At 39.2% G+C, this 27806-nt stretch overlaps 1 protein-coding gene across 1 annotated transcript in view; it reads right to left on the reverse strand.

Moving 5' to 3' along the window:
- Positions 1 to 2543: 2543 nt before the first annotated feature.
- UGGT1 (UDP-glucose glycoprotein glucosyltransferase 1) overlaps positions 2544 to 27806 on the reverse strand; it is a gene marked incomplete at its 5' end in the record, with an annotated part of 47640 nt that continues 22377 nt past the window's right edge. The window contains 22 exon segments of the mRNA XM_082487143.1: positions 2544 to 3521; positions 3975 to 4134; positions 4483 to 4599; positions 5268 to 5382; positions 5865 to 6025; positions 7096 to 7278; positions 8592 to 8676; positions 9294 to 9398; positions 9862 to 9950; positions 10963 to 11047; positions 11381 to 11466; positions 14018 to 14176; positions 17170 to 17359; positions 17828 to 17907; positions 18395 to 18497; positions 19824 to 19919; positions 22280 to 22410; positions 23332 to 23463; positions 24106 to 24312; positions 24977 to 25071; positions 25593 to 25616; positions 26979 to 27077. Of these exon segments, the coding sequence (XP_082343269.1) occupies positions 3496 to 3521; positions 3975 to 4134; positions 4483 to 4599; positions 5268 to 5382; positions 5865 to 6025; positions 7096 to 7278; positions 8592 to 8676; positions 9294 to 9398; positions 9862 to 9950; positions 10963 to 11047; positions 11381 to 11466; positions 14018 to 14176; positions 17170 to 17359; positions 17828 to 17907; positions 18395 to 18497; positions 19824 to 19919; positions 22280 to 22410; positions 23332 to 23463; positions 24106 to 24312; positions 24977 to 25071; positions 25593 to 25616; positions 26979 to 27077 (2528 nt within the window). The 3' untranslated portion in view covers positions 2544 to 3495.

A 27806-nucleotide genomic window follows, 5' to 3' on the forward strand; every position in this document is an offset into this window, starting at 1 on the left:
TGGGTAAAGAACAGAAAAGGCTTTATTATGTTAGACAGATCTTATTGTCCCAACTGTACTGGGACATTCACTGTAATCTCAGTTCAGGTAAGACTCAGTACAGAGTAACTCCCAATATCTTGGGTCAGTAGGTATCAGTGCCACACTGAGTTATGGTATATTCTTGAACAGATTACAGACAATTTGGATATGCAAAACAGTTTATATTTAAAAAAAAAAAAGTTTTGGTTCCTACGATTGTGCCTGGATATTTACTGCTTTGTACATGTCTCACCCCTTTCATTTCCTTTACAACCCATCCCACAATAGCTAAACGAAAGAGAAATCTTAAAAACAGATTTCTCTGCTATTTGTTTTCTAGTAAGGCAGTGAAATCTTCCTTTTAAAATAAAGTACTGGGCATTTTTCAGTGTGAATTTTTCACCAAGAGGATAATCAGTTTGAATCCAGAGATTGGAAACAATGTCATCACTTTGCCACAGAAATGGCCTTTCTAGTCCGAGGGATCCAAAATCATGTTGTGACCTCTATAATCACCATTTTCTATTTTTCCTTATCAGTCGTCCTAGTTTACAGGAACAGGCCATCAGTGGTATGATCAGAAGCAGCTCTGATTCAGTAATAATCTTATTCTGAGATGCTTTCTAGATGGAACTGGCTTAAGAGTTTTCTTCTAAGGCCCAGTTGAGCACTACAAGCAAGCGTATGAACTGATTCAAAATAAGTGACAGTTATCCTCTATGATTGTTATTCTCATGTGCATATAAATAGTGGCTTCTCAGGAAAAACTGTAGTAGGTCACATTCAGAATGATGAGTTCCATGTGCATTTTATAATGTACTTGAGAACAGATACAGGACTGTTAAGAGTAGTGCAAAAGGTACAGGATCTCACAATGCATGTTTCTGGTTTCTTTCTGTATTGATTGTGAGTTAGATTTTTTAATTTTTTTTTTAATAAATGCTGAACAGAAGAGCATGGTCTCTGTTAACCAGAGGGAACAAAAATATTCTCTGTAGCTTGCTAGATCTCATAATCAACAAAAAAAAGTATGCGGTGTGGGTGTTTAAGTGCATACATTAACTATTAAAAGGGAGGAGCATAATTAAAAAAAATATCTGTAAATGACAATTTAAAAATATCATCTTACAAAATTCTAAATAAGGCATTGTAAATACTGTGCTGAACTTAAAAGCTTACTTCTTTCTCTCTTTTCTGGTTTCTAATAACACTTGAAAACAAGAATGAAGCCAAATATGGTTTTAGATAGGAGAGGGTCTGGTTTTGCAGAAGACTTGCACTTTTCTTGTTCTGAGGGCTTGGGCAGATTCTTTGCCCACCCATACACCATCTACCCTAGGTGATCCTTCTCTGCTGCCCACCTGATCCTCTGCCATTCCATGGGTTCCAAAGAGGCATATGTGGTTTGTAGCTGAACACAGAAAGGGTAATCTTATATGTGCTGCATTATCTGTTTAAAATAGGCTAACTAACATAGTATGTAATTACTTTAATTTGTTGGCAGGCACATTATTGTTTTTTTACACTAGAAAAAAAGTTCTTCTAGTGGAAGTCTGATTATCCTTAACTGGAACAGTTTTGATGGGAAGCATAAACCACTTCTAATTTACAGAGCATCAGGGAGACTATCTGAATTTAAAAAAGCCTGAAGTAGAAAATACCTAAACTGGTACCTCACACTCTGTAAGGTCATGGTTTTATATCCTGCCCCCCATGTTTGCACAGCTTTCCCTCTGCAGAGGGGGAGGTTATAAACTGTCTTTTCCAGTGCCCTTCTACAATTACCCACTCTTGATGCCCACCAGAAGTGGATGTATGTGCAGTGTTACTGATTAGTTTACTGGCCTTGTCCACAGTGCCAGCAATAGGCATTTAAGGGACCTCAGCTATTTCTTTTAACATGTTTCTTTAAGGGGGCCCTTTGTTGAGCTGGCTGGATAAGAGCTGCTTTTCTGTTCAGTTGCCCTGTTGAACAGTTTGAACACTACAACTGCTGTCTTCCAAATTCCTCCAAAACATTTATAGGATATATATATAGTAATTCTACAAGAATATTTTAAGTCAGGATTATCTTTAGTGTGAAGCTCTTACAGCACAGAACATTTACCTGTATAAAAACATGGGAGGCAAAAATGATCCAAGTTTGGATTTCTAAAGAAGCAGTGCAAAGGGAGCTATATTTCACTACTAGAAATACTACTTCAGATCTTATTCTTCAACTCTTGGTTTTCTAGGGAGCAGACAATAATCCTACAGAATGAGGGAAACAGGGTTTGAGGATTTTTTTTTTAATTGGTATGTTCATAACACAGACCTATGGCAGTATCATCTTCAAAAATTGAGACATGAACATGAGTGATGAAACTAGCCCGGGGTAATTAGCCCTTGCAGGAAGATGTTTTCTTGTCTGTGCATAGAATGAAAACAAATGCAGGTAAATATTCAGAAAAGCAAAAATCAAATTAGGACTGTAATGTGTGCAAGCAAAAAGGACGATCAAAGGACTGAGTGTGAACTGAAGCTTAAGACCTAAGAACTCCAAAGTTTTTATTGATGTGACAACATCTCTGTTTGGAGAAAAATAAAGTTAATGAAATTTACATGATGAAAACTTCCAAGCTTCCACAGATTTTTCATAAACAAAAAACATTCATGAATCAGTGAACCACAGCAATAGTAAGGCCCTACCACTTTTGCAGACTGATTTAAACTTTGAGCAGGAAGGAAGGAAGGAGGGCACTTTGATTCAAGCCAGATGGGCTAGGATGAACCGAGCGGTCAAATTCAGTGTTCTGCTCGCTTTGTAAGCTTAATCATTTCTATTTGGATGGGCATTTAAACAGATTGTGGTAGCTTTACATTAAGCCAAACCTTCAAAAGTTGGGCAATAAATGAAGACACGAAATAGAAAAGTCTAAGTAATGCTGGATTTGTTACAAAACCAAGGGCATACTGAACAAATCTGAGACGCATTTCTGACCATTTGAATACCTGCAGATAAAACAGTATCCCAAATTCAAGGCGTGATTCTGTGCCTTTTAAATGTTACCTGGAAACGTCTCCATCAGTTGAGGTTAGGACTTATGTTGTAGCCAAGAGCTCAACAGGTCTGCGATTTCCAAGCTCTCGAGTCAGATCTGAGGCTAACGGGCTGGATCTTCATCAGTGGTGGAGGTAGCAACAGCTGAAGGAACAGACTGTGGCTTTTCCAGTGGATTGTGAAGTTTTGTTTCTGAAATGCTAAATTCCATCATGGGCTCTTTCATCTCTACCACAGGTGCAAAAAACCAGTAACGCTAATTCCAGCAATCCAGATCCTATTTCATATGCAGAAATTAACCCAAAGGCAAGTAATAAAAATGCATACATCATCCCATTCAATTATTCAGCAGTTTTGCAGACATACCGGAAAAAACTAGCTTTCAATATAAAAATTGTCTATGAAACAGTCTAACTTGAATTTTTCTCCATGGATCATAATTCCACATGTGCTTCTGGATCTGTAGAAGAGGAGAAAAAAATGAGTACTTCATTTCCAGCTGCCTCAATTAGCAGATTGGTTTGAAAATTAGTACATAAACCCTAAAGACTTGCTCTTTGCAAGGTTACCAGTGACTGAAGAACACTTTGTACCCCTTGTGTATAGCAGCTTTTTAATTACGGGTTAAGATAAAGCCAAGCTCATAAAATTGCAGGAACGGTGAGTGTCTTAAACAGAACTGGAAAAAGTATGCAATATAGCTGTCTGTTCTTTGTTTCAGAATCAGGTTAAATTACACCAGCCTCACTCAGCAAGGCCTTTCTATCTTGCTAAAATACACAGATTATTTAACAGATCCTACACGCAAGCATTTGCTTGGGGCAAGCTTACAGGGAACGAGTATGCAACTTAGCCCCAGTCCAAACAGGTCCGAAGAAAGTCACAGAAGTAGGGAAATAGTCAGAAGGATTACCATGTGTGTGTTGTCCTGGCATCTTAGCTGGTGTTCCTGTTTCTTTTTCTTTCTGGAAAAGACTATGGAGCAGTTTGATTTCTTGATCATAGTCCTGCCATTCTGGAACTATACGCATCGCTGCTTGCAATTTGGGCTCTTTGGTCATTGGGTTATTACACTGCAAACCAAACATACGAGCTGTTCAGACAATTAATGCGTAAAAAACGGTTGGTTTACTGAATAGAGGTATGCTTCCCCCTGGTGGAATTAATCTGTTGTTTGGTGAACAATACATGCCTGTGTTTTAGCCAGAGTACAGTGTAAAGTATCTTTCCAAATTCATAATAATTCAACTGTTCCAGGTAAGAGAAATAAAGAAGCTAAAGGAAAAGACTGAAGTACTGAAAACATTTAAGTAGCAATACAGGATGAGGTGCATAGATCTGAGGTAGAGGAGTGCCCCTAAAACTGGTCACCATATTTCATTGTGAATAAATGACGAATGAGCGAACCATGCTGCACTTACCAGATCAATGGTTTTTGCCCTCTTCTTTGAGGAATCATCACACCATGTCTCACACCACAGCCACTCCTGTGGGAGTGATTTAATTGGCACCTGGTGGATCATGTTGTTAGGCAAATCCTATTATGAAGAGTAAGAGTTAGTAGCAGTTTCCACAGGGTGCAGGGTGGGAGGAACAACCCCCCCCCCAACCAGGCAATATCGAGAAGTTTAACTTTTGTAAAGAGTTTGTTTTCCAGTGCAAATAAAAAGTGATGAATCAACCTTTTCTTCCACTCCAAACAAAGTCCTTTAGAAAAAAAACTGAATACTACAACTGTTAATCTTACTTTGTTGAAAATTATTTGGCAAACAGTATTAAAGCAGTAATATGAATCCAGTATCAAGCCCGTACTGGACCAGTTTGAAAGACTATTCTTAATTGATTAAAACCATTGTGTTATTTTTTCCACCCACCACAGTACAAGCCTTATTTCCATGTTATTAAGTCAGTGCACAGTAAAGCACTCAGAGCTGGATAGCTCAAGGAACAAGTACCCAGTTGTGTTATGTATTTGTCTTGGAGTATACTGGAAAATTTTATAGTGTTAAGACATTTAAGGGGAAGGTGGTGTTTCCACCCGCTAGTGATATTTGATGCCATCAATACCTGCCCCATTTGAAGGCAGGGCATAACAGCACTGCCACTGGCATCTGGCTGTGACTGAAGTTTGTCCAGGAAAGGAGGGGTCCCAAACTGCCATCACATCCCAGTAAAACAAACCAAACCAAACATAATAAGAACACACCTGATCAAGGTTGGACAGACTGTTAGGATCCTGACTAAGACCCTGATACTGTCCTCTGAGTCGATCTCCAGCTGCTATCTTTCTGAACTTCTTCAGATCCACAACATACAGAGCACTACATGGAGATGACACAATTAGTAATGACATTTGACTGATGGGTAACTTAATGCAGCCCCAGTAGACCCTGAGATATAATATGCTAAACCAATCCTTGGTGGCAGTACAGCAAATTATCTAATACAAGGCAGCAAAGCAGTTCTAACAAGGTCATGGCACATAGGAAAAAAAAATTTCAACAAATCTATCTTAGCTTTGCTGTCATGCAGTCCCTTCTTCCAACGTTTGTTATTAACAAATGAAGATGTCTGGTTAGTTAATACTTTAGTTCTTCATCTGTAAAAGTTGTAGCATACTAAAAGTAACTTCACTGTCCCTCGTGCTTCAAATGGACCATAGGGAATGAAACCTTTAAAGAGGCAACAGTAAGCAAAAAGTGGTTCGCTGCAGCATTGTATACCTCAGCTGGTTTTCTGCCAATTTCGAGTAGTAGCAAAAGACTTCCCCCTCTATTTTGAAAAAAACTGAATTCTTCAGTACCTGATGTGGTATTTTCTTCCAGCTAAATGACTTGCCCAGTATCCCGATTTCCAGAACCTGTAGCCATCCATTTCTCTTCGACTGTCACAGAACGGAGTATATCCATAAGGAGCACCATCTAGATTGAAATCTCTTAATTCCTTTAGATCTGTACGCACAATCTGAAGGGACAGGATGTTTTATTTTTATTTGTAGAAGCCTGCCACGGGTTATTTTGAAATGCTGGTCAGAATTTAATTCAAACTGAGCAAACAGTTAAAGGAAGAACTACCTGTTATACTCTGCAGTCTTTGGCATTATGTATGTGTAGTACAAAAGTACAGCACAAAAGGTGGTGTGCACAAGCACAAAACTTTCCTCTTCAAAGTTTGCAAACGCTTCAGGGATGAAAGCTTTTTAATGTCTTTTTGACACAGATGACGTGGCAGTAATACTACTCTAAAAATACCACTCTGATGGGGGAAAAAATGCATTAATATCTCTTTTATAAACAGAGCAAAAACTGTCTAAAATGAGAATAGTATAGCTGGAAATTTATCCTAGGTGATACTTTAGCATAAGTTGTAATGGTTTTAACTGACATGGGATCTTACTGTACATATGCCGAAACACCTAAGGTGTTTTATACTTACATGTTGATGATCTGTACTTCTCAGTTTCATACATGTTTTTCAAGGATTATTTTTGGCAGTTCTCACTGCCCACGTATCCTGTACTTTGAAACCATTCAGGCAGTAAGCACATACAAAGCCTTATAGACACCATTTGTTTTGCAGCAGGACATGGCTTCATACACAAGGGATTTGCCTTCTCGCTCCTCTGAAAGCCACTCAGATTGGGCCAAGTTAAAAGCAGGGGCATGGGAGGGCAGGGTGTTTGGTGACTTAGGAAAATACCATATGTGGTAAGTGATCTGCAGCCTGGGAGAACAGATGGAACTGGAAAAATGGAAGGGTGAAACAAGAATCTATTTGGCAAACTAGCTGGAATCGCAGTGAGTGAACGAGGAACCAGACAAGAGTAAGACAGGCCAACAAAACCAATCTTTGCGAGAACAGGAAAAAACAGCACTCACTGAAGCATGCTATAGTTATGGAATCAACCTTCAGCCATGCCTGCAAAGGGCTCAAACTTGCAACCTTTCCAGTAATAACGAAATTGTGTTTAAGAACGTACTATTAGAGAAAAGGAAAAAAAGCAAAAGATCAAGTAATTCCAGCCTCTGTGTTACCTGATCAGCATCCACAAATAGGATTTTATCAACAGCTAATGGGAAGAGCACATCTAGAAAGAGGATCTTGTAACCCCAGATGATACGCTGTTTCTCTGTTTGCTGATGAAGCCAGCGTGGCCATTTATACTGGACAAGCTCATACTGGAAATTGTACTTCTCTGCCATGTACGGGATGAACTCCTGCAGAGGGAGGGGGGAAAAAGTAGTTTATCTCAGTTCTTTGTTCCTCTGCAGGAAAAAAAAGTGCATTGCAAGAAATTGACTTCAGTCCTGTAATAAGGCACAGAACATTAGAAAATGAAATACCGCAAAGAGTAACTACAGTTTCATTGTTACTTCAAACAGACATAACTCCAAACTGAACGATCAGTATAAATTGTAAAGCCAACTATCGTAAGACAACTAAATATTTTGGCACTTTTCCCCACACAATTACTTATGAGCCATGTTATAGAGATCCACAGATCAGTTTAAAAGAATGCATTACTCAAATCATAAAATTTTGCAGATGGGAGAATTATTATTTAGGGCTGTACAAAGCAGAGTAAATGGGAATAATAAAATGAGAGAAAATAATTGGGAGAAATTTTTTACTAGAACAACTTGGCCCACTGTCAAATCAGCTGACATTCTCATCTGTGAGGCTTCCTCTGACACTGGGAGAGTACAGGTTTAGCCAAGGGATGCTGGTACAACACGGCCATTAGGAATGGGGGGGAGCAGGCTGTTGCACCACCCCAAGAGGTGACTGACAGTAGCAGAGTCATAGTACCAGCCCATGGTTGCAGCAGTAGGGACACTGCCAATTATTTCCCCTTGAGTTCTTGCTGAACAGGTGAGATTCTCCAAGAAATGCTACTTCCTAATACTAAATGTTAAAAGTTGCAAGCTCCTGAACATTTTGACATCCATTTATCTCTGGGTTCCATTTTGAATCCCACTGTTTGTTTTATGATGTATCACATATAATGAGTAAGTATTTTCAGGTGTACTCATCTAGGTCCGGCATCACTCTCTACCATGCACCACTCATGTACTCTAGCCAGTCTGAAGCATGGTTTTAGTGTCTCCTCTTATGAAGCTCTCTCCATACCTAGTCACAAGCATTGCCTTCTCTGGTAGTTTTTTTCCTATAATCTTTCAACACTTACGTATTAGATGTAAGTTTATAGCACTGAATTTAATCTTAAAAGTCTCCACCTTTATCTTGCGAGTCACAAAAAATAAGTTCAGATTCTTTCAAGTGTGATTTTCCTAATACGTGCTCTTCTCTTAAAAATTTACCTTCAGCATGAGTCCACTGTCAACCTGTCTGTTACTTCTCAAAGCTTTCTAGACAGAACCATCAGCTTATACCAACTTGAAGCTTTGTCAAAATAGAAGGTATACAGACAGGTAACTGTACATATGTTTACACAATAGCTTTATGTACAAGTTGCAACTTTTTTTAATCTTTTCTCCGCGATGGAATAAATTTTTAATTGGTAACAAACCTTGAATGTAGGTGATAAGTAGTTCTTCAGAAACCAAAACTTTAAAGGAGTCTTAGTATGTTTCAGCACAGACAACATCATTATGCTATCAAAAGAAAAAGAAATAAAGCATTTAGAGGAACAACTGCCACCGACTAGAGATCAGCTGCATAACATAAACCAGCAATTTGTAATCTGTTATTAGAGTAACTGCAGTTATGTGTCAGGTAACACATGAAGAAAAAGCGGATAGCTTCAGCCTATTGCAAATAGCTTAATTTTATCTACAAAATTACTAAAAATTACTAAACCCCCCAAAATCTATGTATTTGAACTAGACAAAGAAAATACAACCTGTTGGCTTTCACAGTTCTTGGAGAACAGAAATTCAGATTCTTTTCCAAAGCAACTATAACTTATTCTATAACTTCTTAACAATACATTTGTATTTGGTTATACTGTAGTGAGAAAATTTAGGACAGCAACATACCATCTATTAAACAAAGTCTAGTTTGAATATATGAATGTTAAGCAGGCAAGAGTTCCTATAATACAGTAGATGCAAAATCTATAGGACTTCTGAGCTGCTGAAAAAGTTGTTTTCTTTTTGTTTTTTGTTTTTTGTTTTTTTTTTTTTTATATTCTTGCAAATTCCAAGCTTTTTCCTGTGGAAAGCAGGGCACATTACCATTTGAGACCCCTGATTATAAATTCTGAACTAACCGTAGGAATCTTTCATATAGGTGTCCTGAAGCCACAGAGAATATATTTAGTACATCATCTTTATCCTGTTTCACATCTTCATTCTTTTGTCCGCCTGTGAATCCCCTGAAAGGACAAATGTGTGTATATAAAGGACAAGATAGTAAGGGCCAGCTACATAGGAAAGAGCGCAACAGATCGTAAATTGCGACAGCATTGGTTTAATACAGGGCAGTTGTCCCCCCACACTGGTCAGGGTATCCTCCACAAGGCCGAGTGCTGCAGACACAGACATGGAAGACCCAATAGCTTAGACATGAACACCTACTGCATTGAAAGATTGCTGGCTGAGGTGCAGCACCTGGAACTGAACAATGTTTTCAGGCTCCCAAGTAGCAGGGGGAGTAAGGGAATCAATGCAAGTGCAAAGCAGTAGCCCAGTTCTCTAGAAGCAGAGGGGCCCTATGAAAGACGACCCTAAATTCAAGCAGTCTTCATAGATAGCTGTGGAATACCACAGACCTAACTGTATCATCAAATAGTTTTCCAGTTTCAAGAGACTCGCATGTTATTATTGAATTAGTTTTACCATTTGAGAGATTCCCAAAATCCAGATTCATTCTCACTGGTACCATCACTTAGTAGATCTTCATTCATCATATCTAGTTTTTTCTGAACCTGTAAAGCATAACATTGCTTTAGTGAGCAGAACCACGTATCGGGCAAACAGCTATGGCGTGTTATTTTGACGCTGGCTCTGTTTCTATCTATTTGAATTCTGTCCGGCGAGCTGACAGGTAACCTAAGCTGTCTGGAGAAACAGCTCAGTAGTGAGCTGACTTTTTCAGAACACATTCCAAAGCTGTTTTCAGACACCAAATGCATGTTAGTTTGGATGGTTAAAATGCTTTGCTAAGAGGTGTTTAGTGACCATCCTTGATGATGGAGACTGGAAAAGCCAAAGAAACCAACCAACTCCCCCCAGTAAACCCAACACACCTCCTCCATCACTCTCTGTTTCTAAGAGGTATTATTGGCCACTGAGACTCCAAAGCAGAGACATAGACAAGGCAGTGAATCAGGAGAATGTCCCAGAATTACTCTAGCACAAGTAAATCCTGTGAGGAAGTGTGAACCGGATGTGTTACAACCATCACTTATCTATCAGTTGTCCTCCTTAAAATTTTCAGCTATGTCATTATGTGATAGGCAGCCCTAAGAGGCAGCAGATTACTAATTTACCTTTTCTTTTTTTTTAAAATGTGTTCTCACCTACTCTATCAGATTGATAGAAAATGTATTGCTAGATGAGTAAAACTGATCTGTAACAGATAAAATACTGGCTTAATAGATGCACTGAATGTTTATTACTAGACATCTATAGGACATATAAAACTGAATTTTTTCTGAAATCAAAAGCATAACTGAGTCAGTAAAATGTGAGCATAATTGTTTCTCATGGGCATACAAAAGGCACAGCAGTTACATGTCATTCTCTCCTGTGTCAAAAAAACCCAAAACCAAGTCTACAGATAATTCTCTCTATTATTGACACTGTGATGTGAACTTTGTGTGAACTGCCTCAAACGTATGCTTGTAGGAAGGGATCATCAAAGGCCTTAATCAAAGTTTCTTCCCCCCTGTTGGTCAAACAGTCTTTTTTAAAAGCAATTCTAGTTTTTAAACTCACCTTCACTTTAATAATTTTGCTCTTGAAGTTGTTGAGAACAACAATAACTTCACTAGCTTCAGGTGGAGAGTCTGTGCCATCATGACTGAAAATACAGCAAAATACTGAGCTTTACTACAAAGCAGAAAAATGTTCTTTATTTCTTCTGCACATTTTTCTACATGGTATTAAGCCTTAGCACTGTAAAACGGGTTTGAGACATGTGACAAAGTAACAAATGCATGTATTTGAACACGTTTACTGTTTTTTTTTAAATGAATTAATTTATTTCATCTCACATAACTTACATTCAGTACAAAATGTAATTTGCTGTTCAGTTCAATACGCTTTGGCAAGGGAACTGTTAGATGATTCACATATTCAAAAGTTTCACAAAAAAGAAAAAAAAAGTTAGAGTATCTCTTATGCTATCCTATACCTGTAGATTCTGTAGATATCCTCAGATCTGCCCTTTCTCAGTCTTAGAGTCCATGCACCAGGATTGGCTTTTAACTGGAAGTAACCCTGTAAAGCAAAAAGAACGTTTGTCAGTTTCCAGAAAATGCAAATCTAGAAAACCAAGTTTTTAAGTCCTGTATTTTGACCTACTGTTTTATATCTGAAAATAGTTATTTGTAAGCTAGCTGATTAGAATAACCATACAGCCTTAAAACCATAGACTACAGGAGAAAACCCCCAGAAGTTCCATTCAAAGTCATTGTTTTTTTCTTAAGAGATGGGAACAGTGCAATCCCAAAGTTTCTTCTGCAAAAGAAGAAACTTGCTGGGCAGAGAAGAACCTAATGAGGTTCAACAAAACCAAGTGCAAGGTCCTGCACCTGGGGAGGAAGAATGCTAGGCACCAGTACAGGTTAGGGGCTGACCTGCTGGGAGATAGCTTGGAGGAGAAGGATCTGGGGGTTGTGGTAGACAGTAAATTATCCATGGCCCAGCAATGTGCCCTTGTCGCCAAAAAGGCCAATGGAATCCTGGGCTGCATAGGGAAGAGTGTGGCCAGTAGGTCGAGGGAGGTCATTCTCCCCCTCTACTCGGCACTGGTGAGGCCACAACTGGAATACTGTGTCCAGTTTTGGGCTCCCCAGTTCAAGAGGGACAGGGAACTGCTGGAGCGAGTCCAGCGAAGGGCAACTAAGATGATTAAGGGCTTGGAGCATCTGCCTTATGAGGAAAGGCGGAGAGAGCTGGGACTCTTTAGCCTGGAGAAGAGAAGGCTGAGGGGAGACCTTATTATGGCGTACAAGTATCTAAAGGGCGGGTTGAAGGAGGATGGAGCCAGGCTCTTTTCAATGGTTCCCAGTGACAGGACGAGGGGTAATGGGCACAAGTTAGAACATAGGAAATTCCGTTCAAATACACGGAAAAACTTCTTTACGGTGAGGGTGACAGAGCACTGGCACAGGCTGCCCAGGGAGGTTGTGGAGTCCCCTTCCCTGGAGATTTTCAAGACCCGCCTGGATGCAGTCCTGAGTAATGTGCTCTGGGCAATCCTGCTTTAACACGAGAGTTGGACTAGATGATCTCTAGAGGTCCCTTCCAACTCTGATAATTCTGTGATTCTGTGAAAAGCTTGGCTTCATGAAGGAGTGAGTGAATTTCAAAACAGTGTAGTTGGTAACTAACCAGCAGTCCACAAAAGATCTGCTGACAAAACAAAATTTACATCAATTTTGAAGCTCTACAGACTAGTACTTGAGCTACAGCAGGAAACAGTAATATAGTTTATATGTTACAGGGTATGTCTTCTACAGAACTTAAAAAATTACAATGTGAAATTTAATTATTATCTGCAAGTCTTGAAGTTTCAGGTTCCAGATCTGAATATTTTCTTCTGTGATTTAGATTATTACACCTACAGAAGACACAAACATTTGTAGTGATGCTTCAGTGTCCTGTCTAGTTTTGTACTGTGACCACAAATGCATGCAGTTCTTCTATATGTGAACCAGTCTGCTTTAAAGAAAAAAAAAAAAGAAAAAGAGGAAAAAAGCACAGGGCACATTCCTGGTCTCTTTGTACCACTTCACACTATAGACATGGAGCCAAGGAAGAGAATGGCTGGATCATTTACTGTAGTACATATACTTTTGTTTAGCTAATTAGATAGAAAGACACCTCCAAGCCATTAAGCTTTACTCCCTAACAAACACACACAATGTGATGACACATAAAATAGGGGTCATTTTCCTTTCTACCATAAGAAATATTACATCATTATAGGATATACTTTGGCACAGAGAAACAGAAAATGAGTGTAGGAATTTTAAAGTAAGATGTTTACCAATGCTAAGTACTTTTTTCCTTGCTTTTTCCTTAATACATTTAAAGATTCCAAGAACCATGGTAGGCAATTTATTCCAGTTTTTCACTAAGATTACATATCAAGAAAATATTCCACTGACTAACTTCCCTTGCCATAATTTCAGTCTATTACTTCTGTCATTGCTCCATGCAGACACTGAAAACAAACTGATCCTTTATGTGGCTACCTTACAAAGTCAACTGCAGGACACAATCATATGCTTGGATTTCCGTCACCGTTTTACAACTTAACTAATTAATTCCCATTCTTTCACACTTCCTTTGTTTTTTAGAATGTTGATTATTCCTGCTGACTCTCTCCATTTATTCCATAGATCTCCTGAAGAAATGGGTCCGAAAACAAGACATTTGTCCCGCTAAGGCTTACAGTACCAGAGTGGATGTTCTAAGGAGTACCCGGTCTAGAAAAAAACAGAACTGGAAGAAAAAACCTTCCCTGGAAAGAGGCTGCTTAAGAATATCGGCATCGTTTTAAGATATTCCAGAAGTCCCTTCTTAGCAAGGTGAAGGGAAAGGAATACATCTTGAAAAAGGTAAGAGACAAATAAGTACACTGCAAATGTATTCCTAACATCAATGTTAGGAATAACGTGGTTCTGATACATTTGCAACTGTGGAGTGTAAGTAACACCACATATCCATAACCCACATACTAGAAAATACTCAATGTTTCATGCAAGCAATTGTGCTGACTGGAGGACCAGTTATTTGTTGCCAGTTTCAATAGAATGCTTACCAAGTTGGCCATAACAATGGTATCAACAATGACAGGACTGGTTGAAGTTCCCAGTGTAAACTGGAGCCCCCGAGGTGGCTGTCCAGTAGTAATATCATAGCAGTGTCCTTCCAGAAGCAGATACTCCAATTCATATTCTGCAGCTACAACGTTATCCACCTGTAAGGAGAAGATACTGCTGAATTCAGTCCTAGCTCTAAACTGCAAATTTTTAGTAATTCAGTTACTCTCTAAAATAGCCATGGTAATTAAATAACACTTAATTTTACCAGAGTAATTTTATTAAACAAATACCTAGAAACCCTCAAAGAGCTCAGGTCCTTTGAGTGACAGACTTCACACACATATTGTTAAGAGTGCCCCTGAACAAAAAGATTTGAATCTCAACTGGCAACATGCTAGGATAGGAAAAGGGAAGGACTGTTGCCCTATTTTACAATTTACTTTTTTTTTAACATTTATTGGAGAACGTAGTCAAGTAAGCAATCAGTTTGGCATCTCAAAAAGTATATGATGGGCTCCAGAACTTTGAATCTAAATCTGCTTAAAGGTAGTCTCATCTAATATTTATCATCTGAAATAAACATTTTGTTTTGCTCTGCATTACTCTTACAGTGTGCTAGGGTACTGTCAGAAATACCAATTCCTTTTTTTCCTACACAAAAACAAAAGTGCCAAGAAAAGTAAAGGAAAAAAAAAAAAAAAAACAAAACAACAGAAACCCCAAAATACTTGGGTCCCTACCAGGCTAAATTCAGATGTAGCCTGAGGACACTACATAAGCAAAATATTAGTCTGATCTCACAAAGCATCTTCTCTCATTGCACATCCAAAAGGACAGTTGAATCGCTACAGGAGCAACAGACTGCATATTAGGAACTGGAAATTGTGCACCTGCAAAAGTAAGGCTACTATTTTTTTGGAGGCTCAGGATGGTGCTTCGAATGCTTGAAGCATTTAATCCCCCTGTGTCTTGGGCTTTCCATTAATTTAAGGCGGGGCATGGGAATCACAGGTTTGAAATGCGTAGTAGTATCAGCCATTTGGTGGTTCATTTATGGATTTACAGTTAGGTTAAGAGATGAAAAGCAAAAAAAAAAAAACTAAACCAAAACAAACCACACAACAAACACCCAATTTCTTAGATTCCTGAATATCCAGTGCAGGACTAGCAATATCACACTGCCACTATACTGCATCATATTACCAAACATATCAGAGAGATGCAGAAGTAAGAGGAGACTAATACAGTGTTCAGAGACACACAGTAACCCACATTGGTAATGACCACAAGGTTGTAAAGACTGTTGCTTTTCAAGAGGCCAGTTTGTAAAGGGTTTGACAGTCTCATTACTTATGCAGCGGATGAGTTTCTGCACTTCAGGAGTCACTGGTGCTGCTGGGGCCTGTCTCGGCAGACAAGGCCCAGGGCTGGCTGGTTCTGGAGCCTGAACTTCCCTCTCACCTCTGGAGGTGGTTCTTCCAGGTCACCATATCAGTGGGGAAGCTTGTCCTGCCACTGCCCATGCCATACCCATGCTGCAGATAGAGGACTTCTGCCTCCACAGCTGTCAGTCAGGCATCTTTTGCATATGCTGGATTATAGATACAAAATTACTGGGTTTAATCTATATCTGCAGTTCAGGACCAACTAAATAATGGCTTATTTCACAGGAAGAGACTTGACTGCCTCATTTAACTTTTATTAAACATTAACAGTCCAAAATTTTCTACTTTGGACCACACATGGATTATCTAACTTTTAAAATGTTTTTAGTGCCCATCATAACATGTTAGTGTAATGCATTTTCTAACTGCTTACAAGCCCACTACTTCTACATCTTCTGAAAACAATTAATGTTAACTGCTACAGGAAGAAGTTAATAATTAGCACTGAATTATCCATTCCTTTAAAGATTAATGAGAATCATCACATACAGCTATTCTTTCATTTCTAATGTCCTTTTTCTACTAAACTCTAGAACCTTGGATTTTTCTTTCCTCCTTACTTTATCCCTGTGGGGCAGCACTCCCCAGATCAGTATTCTAATAGTCTACTTCAAGGCCTGTTCTAGCAGCAGTCAGCTCCTAAAACTATTGCATCTGAGTGGAATTTTGCTGCACCAGTTTTACTGTTTTATTGGTACTGCATATCCTTTTGTGGGCCACAGGAGTGCTTGCCAGTAACAAAAGCTGTGAAAATGAACAGGTAGCTAAAACCAGCTTGGTGGCTTCTCAGAGCAAGGGAAAGTAAGTAGAATTTGCTTACTGAAACAGGACTCAGATCTTCAAAATTTCTAAAAAGAGGTTTAAAAAAATAGCAATCTTATTTTTAGTTGTGACATTAGCTGTAGGGAGCTCTAATCAGAAATAATTTTTTAACCAATAAATGGAAAGATATTTAATGGCCAAAGTTTCTTTGTTTCTAGCTCAGGACACTCTGAAGTGTCATATGTACACGCTGAAAGCATCTATAGGATCTGCTTCAAGCCTACAGTATTTTTCAACCTAGGGTTCAGACATCCATGAATAATTGAGGACAGCGATCTTACTACCAGTGAGCTTAAGTTTAGCTGCATCTCTCCTAGAAAACATTTAGGGGTCTGCAAACGTAAAAGGTATTAATATCCACAGTTCTATGTTTATTAGCACTTTAAAATTAAAATTTAAAATGAGAGAGCTGGGACTCTTTAGCCTGGAGAAGAGAAGGCTGAGGGGAGACCTTATTATGGCATACAAATATCTAAAGGGTGGGTTGAAGGAGGATGGAGCCAGGCTCTCTTCAGTGGTTCCCAGTGACAGGACGAGGAGTAACGGGCACAAGTTAGAACATAGGAAATTCCGTTCAAATACACGGAAAAACTTCTTTACGGTGAGGGTGACAGAGCACTGGAACAGGCTGCCCAGGAGGGTTGTGGAGTCCCCTTCTCTGGAGATTTTCAAGACCCGCCTGGATGCAGTCCTGAGTAATGTGCTCTGGGCAATCCTGCTTTAGCAGGAGAGTTGGACTGGATGATCTCTAGAGGTCCCTTCCAACTCTGAAAACTCTGTGATTCCGTGAAAATTCTACATTTCTTTCCCATTACAAAAATAAGCTCTGGAAAAACAACACCATGTAAACGTAGTCATAAGAACACGTTGATTTCTCTTACCTCCTCTAAGTAAATATTATCAAGGTCATATGGGGTTCTGACAGATTCTACCATCCAGCTCTCAGGAGTATTTAGGTTCAAAGTGAATAGTGGAGACTGGGGCATATCCAAAAACTTGGCAATTGGTCCTGGAGCAAAGTTATTATCTGCTGTGAAAGAAATCTCTGGCTCCAAAACATAGCGATAAAAGCTGAAATTTCAAAAAGAAATGTTAGAACCTGTTTCCACCAAAATTTGCAAATATTTCACTCTCCTTGAACTCACTGATGGCATCAGCTTTCCCAGACCTCCAACGTCTCCAAGGCTTTGTCCAAAGCAACACAGGTTGTGTTGACCTTGGAATAGGTCAGAATTTTCATCTTGAAGGATCAAACAGAATGTGCAAGACTCAACCAGTAAGATAAGTTATTTAACTTTGTCTAGATACAGATATAAAAAACCTAACACATTAAAAGCACCCAACTTGTAAAAGAGCAGAATTACCTTGTGCTATCAACAAAGTCCCAGAATCTCTGCGGGAAATCATGCTATTATAAAAATCAACTCAAAGCAGTTATTGAGACTTCCTAAAGGATATTTGACTGTGTTTCTGTGCTTGCACATTCCAACAGGTTTTTCTTTCTATCACTTTTTTTAACCCTGGCATGGTATTGCTTACCTTTTCAGTGGCATGTCAGAAAGTTTGGACTGGCAGTTCATAAACACTCTTAGGTTCATATTTATCAATTGGTTCAAAACCTAAAGTAATGAGAGAAAGACATCCCTTAAAAAGCTAACTAGGAAAGCTGACCACTGGTCTTATAGACAAGACCTCAAGGAGCCATGTTACCTGTTCATTCTCAATCCTCCCTTCTCATTATTTGCTTTATCCCACCCACCTTTTAATTGCTGGTTTTAGGAAGAACAGTTACCTGCTCCCTCACACTGCAGGTTTTCTTTTTGGTATGCAGAGACTTTCTTCCTCAAGAACAGAGTCATTGCAAACTAAACCATTAAAATGGTGAAACTAAAAGCTATCCAGACAATATCTAAGCATTATTTTATTAGTGTGTCATGTAGTGGAATTTGTTTTTCCACTAATAAATGTATTGTGCAACTCAGATGCACTATTAGAAGGCCATTGGTCACCACCCAGTCAAGGAAGACGACAAACATTCCAAAATTACAGAACTGAGACAACTTTTTTGAAATTGCCATAAAATGCATGACAACATTGCATACATACCAAAAGTAATGGAGCAAGTCTTTGAGCATCTCTGGTCACAGGATCAACAATAGCCACAACATCAAAGTATGTCTCCCCCTCTTTTGGTCTCAGTTTAACTGCACTAAACAGAAGAAAAAACAATTTTAAAGTATCAAATGTACAGATAAACATAGGAAAAACACTATCCATCTCATCTCACCCCCTGGCGTTCCTCAGGGGTCAGTACTGGGACCTGTACTGTTCAACATCTTTGTTGGCGACATGGACAGTGGGGTCGAGCGTACCCTCAGCAAGTTTGCCGATGATACCAAGCTGTTTGGCGAGGTAGACACACTGAAGGGGAAGGATGCCATCCAGGGGGACCTGGACAGGCTGGAGAGGTGGGCCCAAGCCAACCTCATGCAGTTCAACAAGGCCAAGTGCAAGGTCTTACATCTGGGTCGGGGCAATCCCAAGCACAAATACAGGCTTGGCGGGGAATGGCTGGAGAGCAGCCCTGAGGAGACAGACCTGGGGGTGCTGATTGACGAGAAGCTCAGCATGAGCCAGCAATGTGCGATCGCAGCCCAGAAGGCCAACCGTATCCTGGGCTGCATCAGAAGTGTGGCCAGCAGGTCAAAGGAGGTGATTCTGCCCCTCTACTCCACTCTCGTGAGACCCCACCTGGAGTACTGCATCCAGCTCTGGAGTCCCCAACATAAGAAGGACATGAACCTGCTGGAGCATGTCCAGAGGAGAGCCACGAGGACAATCCGAGGGCTGGAGCACCTCTCCTATGAGGAGAGGCTGAAAGAGTAGGCGCTGCTCAGCCTGGAGAAGAGAAGGCTCCGGGGAGATCTTATTGCGGCCTTCCAGTCCCTAAATGGGGCCTACAGGAGAGCTGCGAAAGGACTTTTTACTAGGGCATGTAGCAATAGGATGAGAGGGAATGGCTTTAAACTGGAAGAGGGCAGGTTCAGATTAAACATTAGGAAGAAGTTTTTTCACTGTGAGGGTGGTGAGGCACTGGAACAGGTTGCCCAGAGAGGTTGTAGAGGCCCCATCCCTGGAGGTGTTCAAGGCCAGGCTGGACATGGTCTTGGGCAACCTAATCTAGTGAGAGGTGTCCCTGCCCATGGCAGGGGGGTTGGAACTCGATGATCTTCAAGGCCCTTTCCAACCTAAACCATTCTATGATTCTATGATTTTGAAGTCAAATTACTTCCTAAATGCTAGGTGTCTTCTGAAACTAGATAGAGAAAAAAATACATATATACATAAATGTGTACAGAGATAGGTAGGCAGATAAAATTAATTTCTGGAATCTCACTGTGCCCTGAAAACTGCTGGGGACTTTCCTATTGCTACTTGGATTATTTATTTTTTAAGTTAAATGCAATGTAAAGCAATGGAAATGTTAAAAGATAAGGAAAAGCATATTGCTCAGCAAATGCCAGCAATCCTATACCTGTATCGTTCTTCAAAAAAATGATATTCAATTCTTGCCTCTCCCTTTGGTTGAGCAGAAAGAAGAGCATCCACTTTCATTACCAAGTCACTTGCACTGAAAAGAAGAGAAAAAAATGTTCACAGATACTCAGAAAACATGTACTTATCACATTTATGCCACTTAGCAGCAAAAGAGAAGACAGATTGAATTCAGATACACAAACTAACATTTTTACTACATCTCTAGACAAGCTCTGAAGAATTAAACATATATAGGGGTTAATCCACCATTAATTTAAACAGGTTGCAGCCTTGTTACTGAGGGTACCAAAGGGTTTAACTCTGTAACAAATACAGAGCAGCTGGTATTTTAGGGGAGAGCCGTCCTACAGCCACTGCATTCCTGATCTTCACCAACCTTTCTTAGACCTGTAAGCCATTCTGATCAAACCCTGGTTTCACAGCAGTTGTCCCACTTTACAGTGCAACTCTAAGAACTAGGAAGCAATCCTGTGTGTGGAGAAATTTTTGGGAGAGAGAGGTCCTATCATTAAAAGGGAGTTACTTCTGACAGCTTCCTTTTTATTATTCCCATAAGTTTTCAGTCTAGTGTTTTAGGAATGTATTTAATCTTGAAAATGTAAAACCTCTTGAAAGTTCAGTGAAAATTGATTTGTACATCATAGCTTTTCCAGGAAGCAATACTGTAACTTAAAGGTCTGTCAGTTTTTCCTGAATAAAGTAAGTCTGATAGATTTATAGTGACAGCTGTTTAAATTTTTCATACCAGAACCACAAGCTTGGTGAAGTCTGCCAAGTTCTACAGTGTTTTCCAATGCAGCAAATAATTTCAAAAGCTTTTGAAAAACATTGCCAGCATTCAAACCAGGAAACCACTGCTCTGTCCAAAACTAGTCTATGTTCAAACTATGCCCTCTTCTTCCACCCTATCATCCTTATTTCTCTGTTGATTCCCAACATGGTAGTGGGTGCAAAAGTGTTTGGAATGCTGTTAAAACCTGTCCTCCTAGGAGTCAGAATCACACAAGACCTCCACAAAAGGGGTCACGCTTAACTTACTTCACCAGCCTTTAACAGTCAAGCAACTTAATGGAAAAATATAATGCTAAATATGAGAGAAACTATTTTCTTAGCTATAAACTCAAACACACAAATGCACACCTATGGACTTTAGTTCTTTCAAATCTGAAGATTACTCTCTTTTGATTAACTCACCTCTGTGCTTTTTGCAATAATTATCTAGAGCTGTGATTTTCATTTTCTTATCTCTACCTCTTTTCCTATTGTTTCTCTTTAAAAAGTTAAAAACAGTTTACATGGTTCCGTAGTTCTGACAGTAAAACGTACTACTAAAATAATTTTTATACTGATAGGCCATGCAGCACTTAACTGAACTGCAAACAAATTCAGAAAACGTATTCCATTGTCTCATTTTCTTCCCTTCTTTTTGCTTGTAAATCATCAATACCATAGTAGTCATACACGTGAATTATGAAACCCTGATACATTGGAAGTAAATGGTTTAGAATAGTGTGTCAGTTAAGATTTAGCTGGGAGAAAAACCCACAAGAAGTCTGAATGCCGTAATATTAGTGAAAATTTAGGCGTCTCTTCCATTTAGAGGAGCAGAAAGGTAATCCAGTGCAGAAAGCATTTTCAAGAATAAATGTAATAATGTGCAGCAATTTATACCACTTTGTAACACATCCCACAGCAGCAAACAACTCTTCTCTGCATACAGACGCCTTTTCTGTTGGTAAAGCTGTCACCAACCAGAGTCAACTAAACCTTGAATGAAACTTCATCTAGTTGAACACAGCAAAGAATTAAGCCAGCCCCGTAGAATGCACCTCCACCCTCATTCTTTATTTTTTAAGTCCACCTGTATCCCCACCCGGCCAATCAAAGAAGTCACTTCCTGAACCCCTCAGATAACCAAGCAGGCTGCTGCCGCCCATGCTGCTGTGATCCAGGGACTGTCATCTCAGCAAGTAGCAATACATTTACTTTTTCATGTTCACTTGAACGGATCTATAGTAAATTCCTACAGACTTGGGCAGTTTCCCAGTTTCTTGCTGCTTGTCAGTGAGGCTCCAGCCAACATGAGTCCTCCAACTTCTGTTATGAGTTAACAGACCAGCCAGGGCAGGTTGCTACTAGATATAGATAATGAATCAAGAACAATGAACTCTGAGCACAGAACCGTAGCAGGGGTTGCCAGTACTCTCAGAACTCCCTCCTGAGTCTAGGGGATACAGTTACAGCTCCATTCTTCCAGGAGATTGTGAACTATAAAAAAAGTCGCTAAAGCACTTTAAACCCAAAAAAGGTAATTTACCTCTCTCTCTCACTTGCCCCTTGAACAGCTGAGCCAATAGAGCTTTCTCCAGGCTGCAAAAAGTCATGGTACCAGAGTACCACCACATTTTTGTAGACCTCTTCACGTTTACTTACAGATCTTCTTCGAATCCCAGCTGCTGAACCTGAGATTTGATTTTCTGTCCTGACGTCTTTAGTATGATATTCTCAAGGAGATGAAAATCATCCTGATTGAACATCTCACCATCCTCTAATGGACCAATAATCTACAAAAAAATAGGATCACCATTATTAGGTAAAGGCTACACTGAAACAAAATTCAAAGATGTATTAAATAAATACTCCAGCCCAGTGTCAATGTCACCCGAGGTTAACAGATAAGTCTAGCTATTTACAGCTAAGAGTCCCACACTAAGGCAGAAAGTGCACACTTAAAATTTTCACTGAGTGCTTGGTTTGCAAAAGTCAAGCTTGTTAAGTTTTTATACATGCAACACTACATCTTGAAGGGGCACTAGAATACCAGGCCAATTTCAGTAGTCCAGCAAGACTCCAGCAAGTCCCACTCCTTTAGCTTTCAGAAGCCTAAAAGCTACCTAGACAATTCTTGCTATTTCACTAATAAGAGAAATAGAATACCACAATTCATCGCTTGAATTTTTTAAGCCATTAAAGTATACAGTAACCACTGGAACTTGTGGGCTTTTTTCCTAACTAGGAAGCAGCTGACAAAAAGAAAACAATGATCTACACAGCTGGGTTTCATTATTCGCAGTGAAATACTATTGTAACATCATTTGCCTTATCTAAATAAGGCATACAAAGAGCTGGTGGAAGAGACCAAGGTGCCTTGGTCAGGGCCAGCTACAGCAGCATTTTGCCCAATGAACTGAAGCAGCACAATCTTTCAAATTTATCTTCCCTTTCTGCCCCTGGACTCAGTTCACTGCCAACATGAAAGCAACTCTGGTATTGAGAGATCTGAATTTGTACAAAACACTAACAACTGACTGCACACAGTACAAAGAAAAGGTCATGCAGGTCTGAATAAATCCAACTGGAAGCAGTCCTAAAGATTGCTGAAACCTAAAGAAGGTTGAGACTCTGTGATCCCTAGACTGCTGCTCAAGGTCTGCTTCTTTCCCACACGTGGAGTAGCTGTGTTACTGTCTGCTGATTGATCTCACCCTTCCATTGCTGATCACAGCCCTCTGCCCCTTCTTCAGCTTTAGAACGTCTCTGCAGTATATAGCATGGGACAGAATAAAATCCACCTTGGGAGATTCAAAGGCCTCTTTGAAAATATTGATATCCATACCCTGAAAGAAAAGAATACTCGACATTGAAACAGGAAGAAAAGTACACCTCTGCACACTTTTTTTTTTTTAATGCACCTTTTTTGTTTCTATTCAGGAACATCTTTGTATCTTGCTAAAATTTATCCCCAGGCCCCTTTTCTTTGTGGTCTTAAGCCTAGTTCTTGCCTGTCACCTTCAAACATTTTCCTAACTTCTCATGTGAAGGACCACAGCCCTAATAATTGCTGCTGCTTAGACCAGTTGTTCCATTCTTCTGTTCTTAAGTGATTCTTGCCTAACTTTTAAAAAAAGAGAAATGTATTTTTTTTTTTCTCAGCTTTTTAAAAAGCTTAGAGTTCTTTCTTAACCCCCCAAGAAACAACTGACTCACTCAAACAGATCCCTGGATCTGCATTCCTTTTGACTTTGCAAAGTTATGTAGCTTTGATGTGTATGAGGATTTACTTTATTTTTAGATGGACTCTTATATTTAGGTAAGTTTACCTTTCAGAGCAGAAAAAAAAACCCACACCAACAGCAAAGCCAACAGTGTTACTCTCCATTGTTACTGCATCTTTTGCATATGAACATGCTACACTAAAAAATTCCTTGGAAGAACAAGTAGAGTACCCTAACTTTGTAAATGCCAACAAACATGCTTACCCCAACAGCAAATTCCAAGATATCGGCTCCTGCCTCTAGTGCTTTTGCAATTTCTTCTTTTGCCATTTTGGTGATGAAATTCTTGGCATTATTTGACGTTTGTGTCTGCAGAGCTGCCCATATGGCTTTAGCGACAAGTGTATTCTGGCTATTTGGATCTTCACTAGGATTGTTAATCATGCTAATTCGAACATTATTGCTGGATTTCTGTGTTTAACAAAACGTGCATTAGGAAAGTTTTAGATATCAGATATCAGTGTTTTAAATGAGAAGAGCAAGTCTATTGTAATAAACACTATAGCGAAAGCTTTGTTTTTCTCAACCAGAAAACCAGATTCCAAATTAGGTAAATAACAGCACAAGGTTAAAAGCATGAATGAATTAATTTAACTTCAAGCATTTAGTTTGCATATAGGCACCATTGTAACAGGAATCTTCTAGATAATACTGTGCTACATAAGAGATACAGGACTGCAGCCACCACTCAGAGTTCTGGCAAAACAGTGATTTAGGAGTAAGCTATTTATTTTTATGATTCAGTTATCTTCCCAGAAAAAATGAGACAGAGCAGACAGCAACACTTATGTTCATCTCCAAACCAAAACACAGAAATCTTCAATTTAGAACCACAGGCTTAAAAGAACATCTTATCTTTATTGTATTAGCATAGTGCCAAGAGGGGATTCTGTCCTAGTACAGGAAGGTCAACCATGTTTCAGCCCCTACAAGTAAGATGAGGCTGGAAATTACAGACCCTGCAGGGAGAATCAGTCTTCCCAGGTCATACAACAGGAACACAACTGCGTTTTTCAATCCTCTACCTACTGCTGTATTAGCACTGCTACCCCATTCAAATGAAAACACTACCTACCTGATGTTTAATTGCATCATATAACAGTTGCCTCCCTGAAGGTTTATCAAAATCACCAACAATCCAAAAAGTAACTGGTCTAACAAAGGAATCATCTGCAATTAGAAAAAAAGGGAGAAATCTAAGGATGAAGGGAAAGAAAGATTCAGTTTTTCCTTATTTGGAGGAAAAATACGATGCACGTGCAAAGACTTCAAAAAAAGTAAAATTACATAGGAAATTTATGGATGAAGCTAAGCTATGAAGTCTGGCAAGACAAGAATAATAGCATTGGTATTATATTAGATTTCATCTACCTCATTCAGAAAACCCACATGGGACAGCATGCACCACTGTTCCTAAGCTGGATTTTTTTTGTTTGTTTGTTACCTTTTTAATTAAGAAATTTTAAAGGAACCTATAAATCACTTACAGATTCCAACTAGGTTACAGACATACCACTTCTTCATACGGAAGCTGTTAGTTCACAAAATCAGTTTTGTAGAGAAACAAGTGCTGCAGCAAACATGCATTTAAACAGCTTGCTTCGTTTCCTGCTGGTTCTAAAGCCAATGTTACAGAGGAACCAGAAAATTCCCAGAACAACAACATAACAAAACGCTAAAGCATGAGTTACCATAGATCTCCTTGGAAGACATTCCTGGTCAAAAAGCAAAAAGGAAAGGGGAAAGGAGAGAGACATTAATAATTTGACAGTAATCTCAATGTGTATCAAGAAGCTGCAGCACTGTACTGGGCATAACTGAATCACTAAAGTTCAAGTCCAACAAGCAACAAGTTTGCGCTAATTTTTTTAGAATAAGCTTTGAGTTTTTCTTCCCCTCAAATAGATTGATACTTTCACTTCATGCTACAGCACTAATTATACTACATATTACCAGTTTCATACCAGACCGTTTGCAAAAACTGCCATGCCATTATGACTGTTTCTGTTCTCTTCCCTCTTTAAAAACTAGCATGACAGTGCTATTTCAGTACTGTTGCTGGGCCAGCAATACATATAACTTTACTATTATTTTAGAAAATAAACGTGCTAGATCATTACTGTAATAGGGCACCAGTCACTAAATATCTTAAATGACAGAAGAGACAGTGCCACAAAACTGTCAAGCCATGGGATTGCAAATTAATGCACACTTTCAAATGAGCATGCAGAGGTGTAGGTTTAGTTAATACTCTACAAAGGGTAAACAAGAACCTTGTTGGGTTTTAAGTGACTGAACATGAACCAAGGGCAAATACAAGACAGAAGGAGCAATGGGAACATTTAAGGCAGTGCACGCAGGTGGCAGTGGCTGGAGACAGTACTGGGGAAACTTGTGAGAGTCTAGTAAAGGTGACAGCAACAAGATGAATTGGTTCAAATGACAGCAGCTTATTTATGATACCTAACTGAAATGGATATAGAAAAAGGCCTGATCAAGCTCTGTATTATGTCTGTGCACACATTTCTTACATTGAGAAGTACAGCTGAGGTTTAACACTAATGGGAGACTTCACGTATAACTGTAATAAAACAATACTACCATTGAAAAAGCAGTACATGCACTGGAGCAATAAAAACTGCACAGACTGTGTTAGGTGTTGTCTTATATAGTGGGCAGTAACAATTTTCTTCTGAATCCATTTAACTTTTAGTAATTTTTAATTATGAGAGAGAGCGCCCTTTTGTATTTTTCTAGTCAGTGTCAGTGCAGGATCAGAGCTTACACTGCTGCATTTCTGGTGGCCATTTGCCAGACAGCAAGACCACGTTGGGTTGGACTTCATTATACATTGAAGGTTGGGCTGGGCTTAAAGAAAGGAACATTCTTGTTCCATGTAGATTTCATGTCGTATTAAAAAAAAAAAAAAAAAAATCCTTCTTTTTAACACTTAGATTGCACCATGAGGCCATACCTACAGGCCTGAACAAGGCTCAATGCGTGTGTTCAGTACTGCATATACACTTGGAAATGCACATAAGATTAGATTTGGATTTATAATCCACTGCAGATGTTACCTTTCTTTGTTAAGTAGGTCATGCTGTTTGCGACAGCAGCTGTCTTATCTTTGGAATCCAACATGGTAAATCGAGCAAAGTCATCCACGAAAAAGTTATCTGAGGAAGAGAAAAAGTATTAGATGCCAAAGCAATTATTCCTTGTAAAATGAAAGAAAAATCACTGCTATTACCAGAACATTAAAAACACATCCCATTTTGTTCCTCCTGATGCAGCTTTTTATGTGTCATTTCCACTGTTACTATATAAGCTGAGGGATATGTTTTTGTTGTCTCATATGTTACCTTCTTTCTCATAAGCTACGTTAACAACTACATTGCTTATAGTCAGTTGAAAGAATTGTTCAAGTCTCACTTAGCTGAAGTTAATTTATGTAAATAATACACGTTTAAAATCCACTATTTTTCAAGCAACTCAAAAAAGGTAGTTGTACAAGTGTTTTTGCAACACTGCCATCACACTGCAGAGTCACTGCAGTCACTGGATGTTAATACATCTAGCCATGAGAAGTGCTGCTAAACCTTAAGTAATTCCAGAGTTGACTGTCAATCTCTGCTCAAAAGAAGGTTAGAAATAAACAAGCTGTTGCTTTATGCATTATATGACTGTTCTTGGCTTTTGCTAGCATTGCTAATTACTCAACTTGCTGAGTCATATTCCCCTCAAGGTTTGTATAAAAGCAAAACAAATTCCTGTTTTGAAAAATCTGTAGACATTAACATTGCCATGGTACGTAACGTCTCCCTCAGCACCAGGGCTAGAACATCACTTGGGGTGCTTTTAATACTTTCCCACTAGAACTTTCCATTGGGACAGCAAAAGTCTCT

Source organism: Vanellus vanellus (genome assembly GCF_965231255.1).
Source record: "Vanellus vanellus genome assembly, chromosome: 8".
Lineage (NCBI taxonomy): Eukaryota > Metazoa > Chordata > Aves > Charadriiformes > Charadriidae > Vanellus > Vanellus vanellus.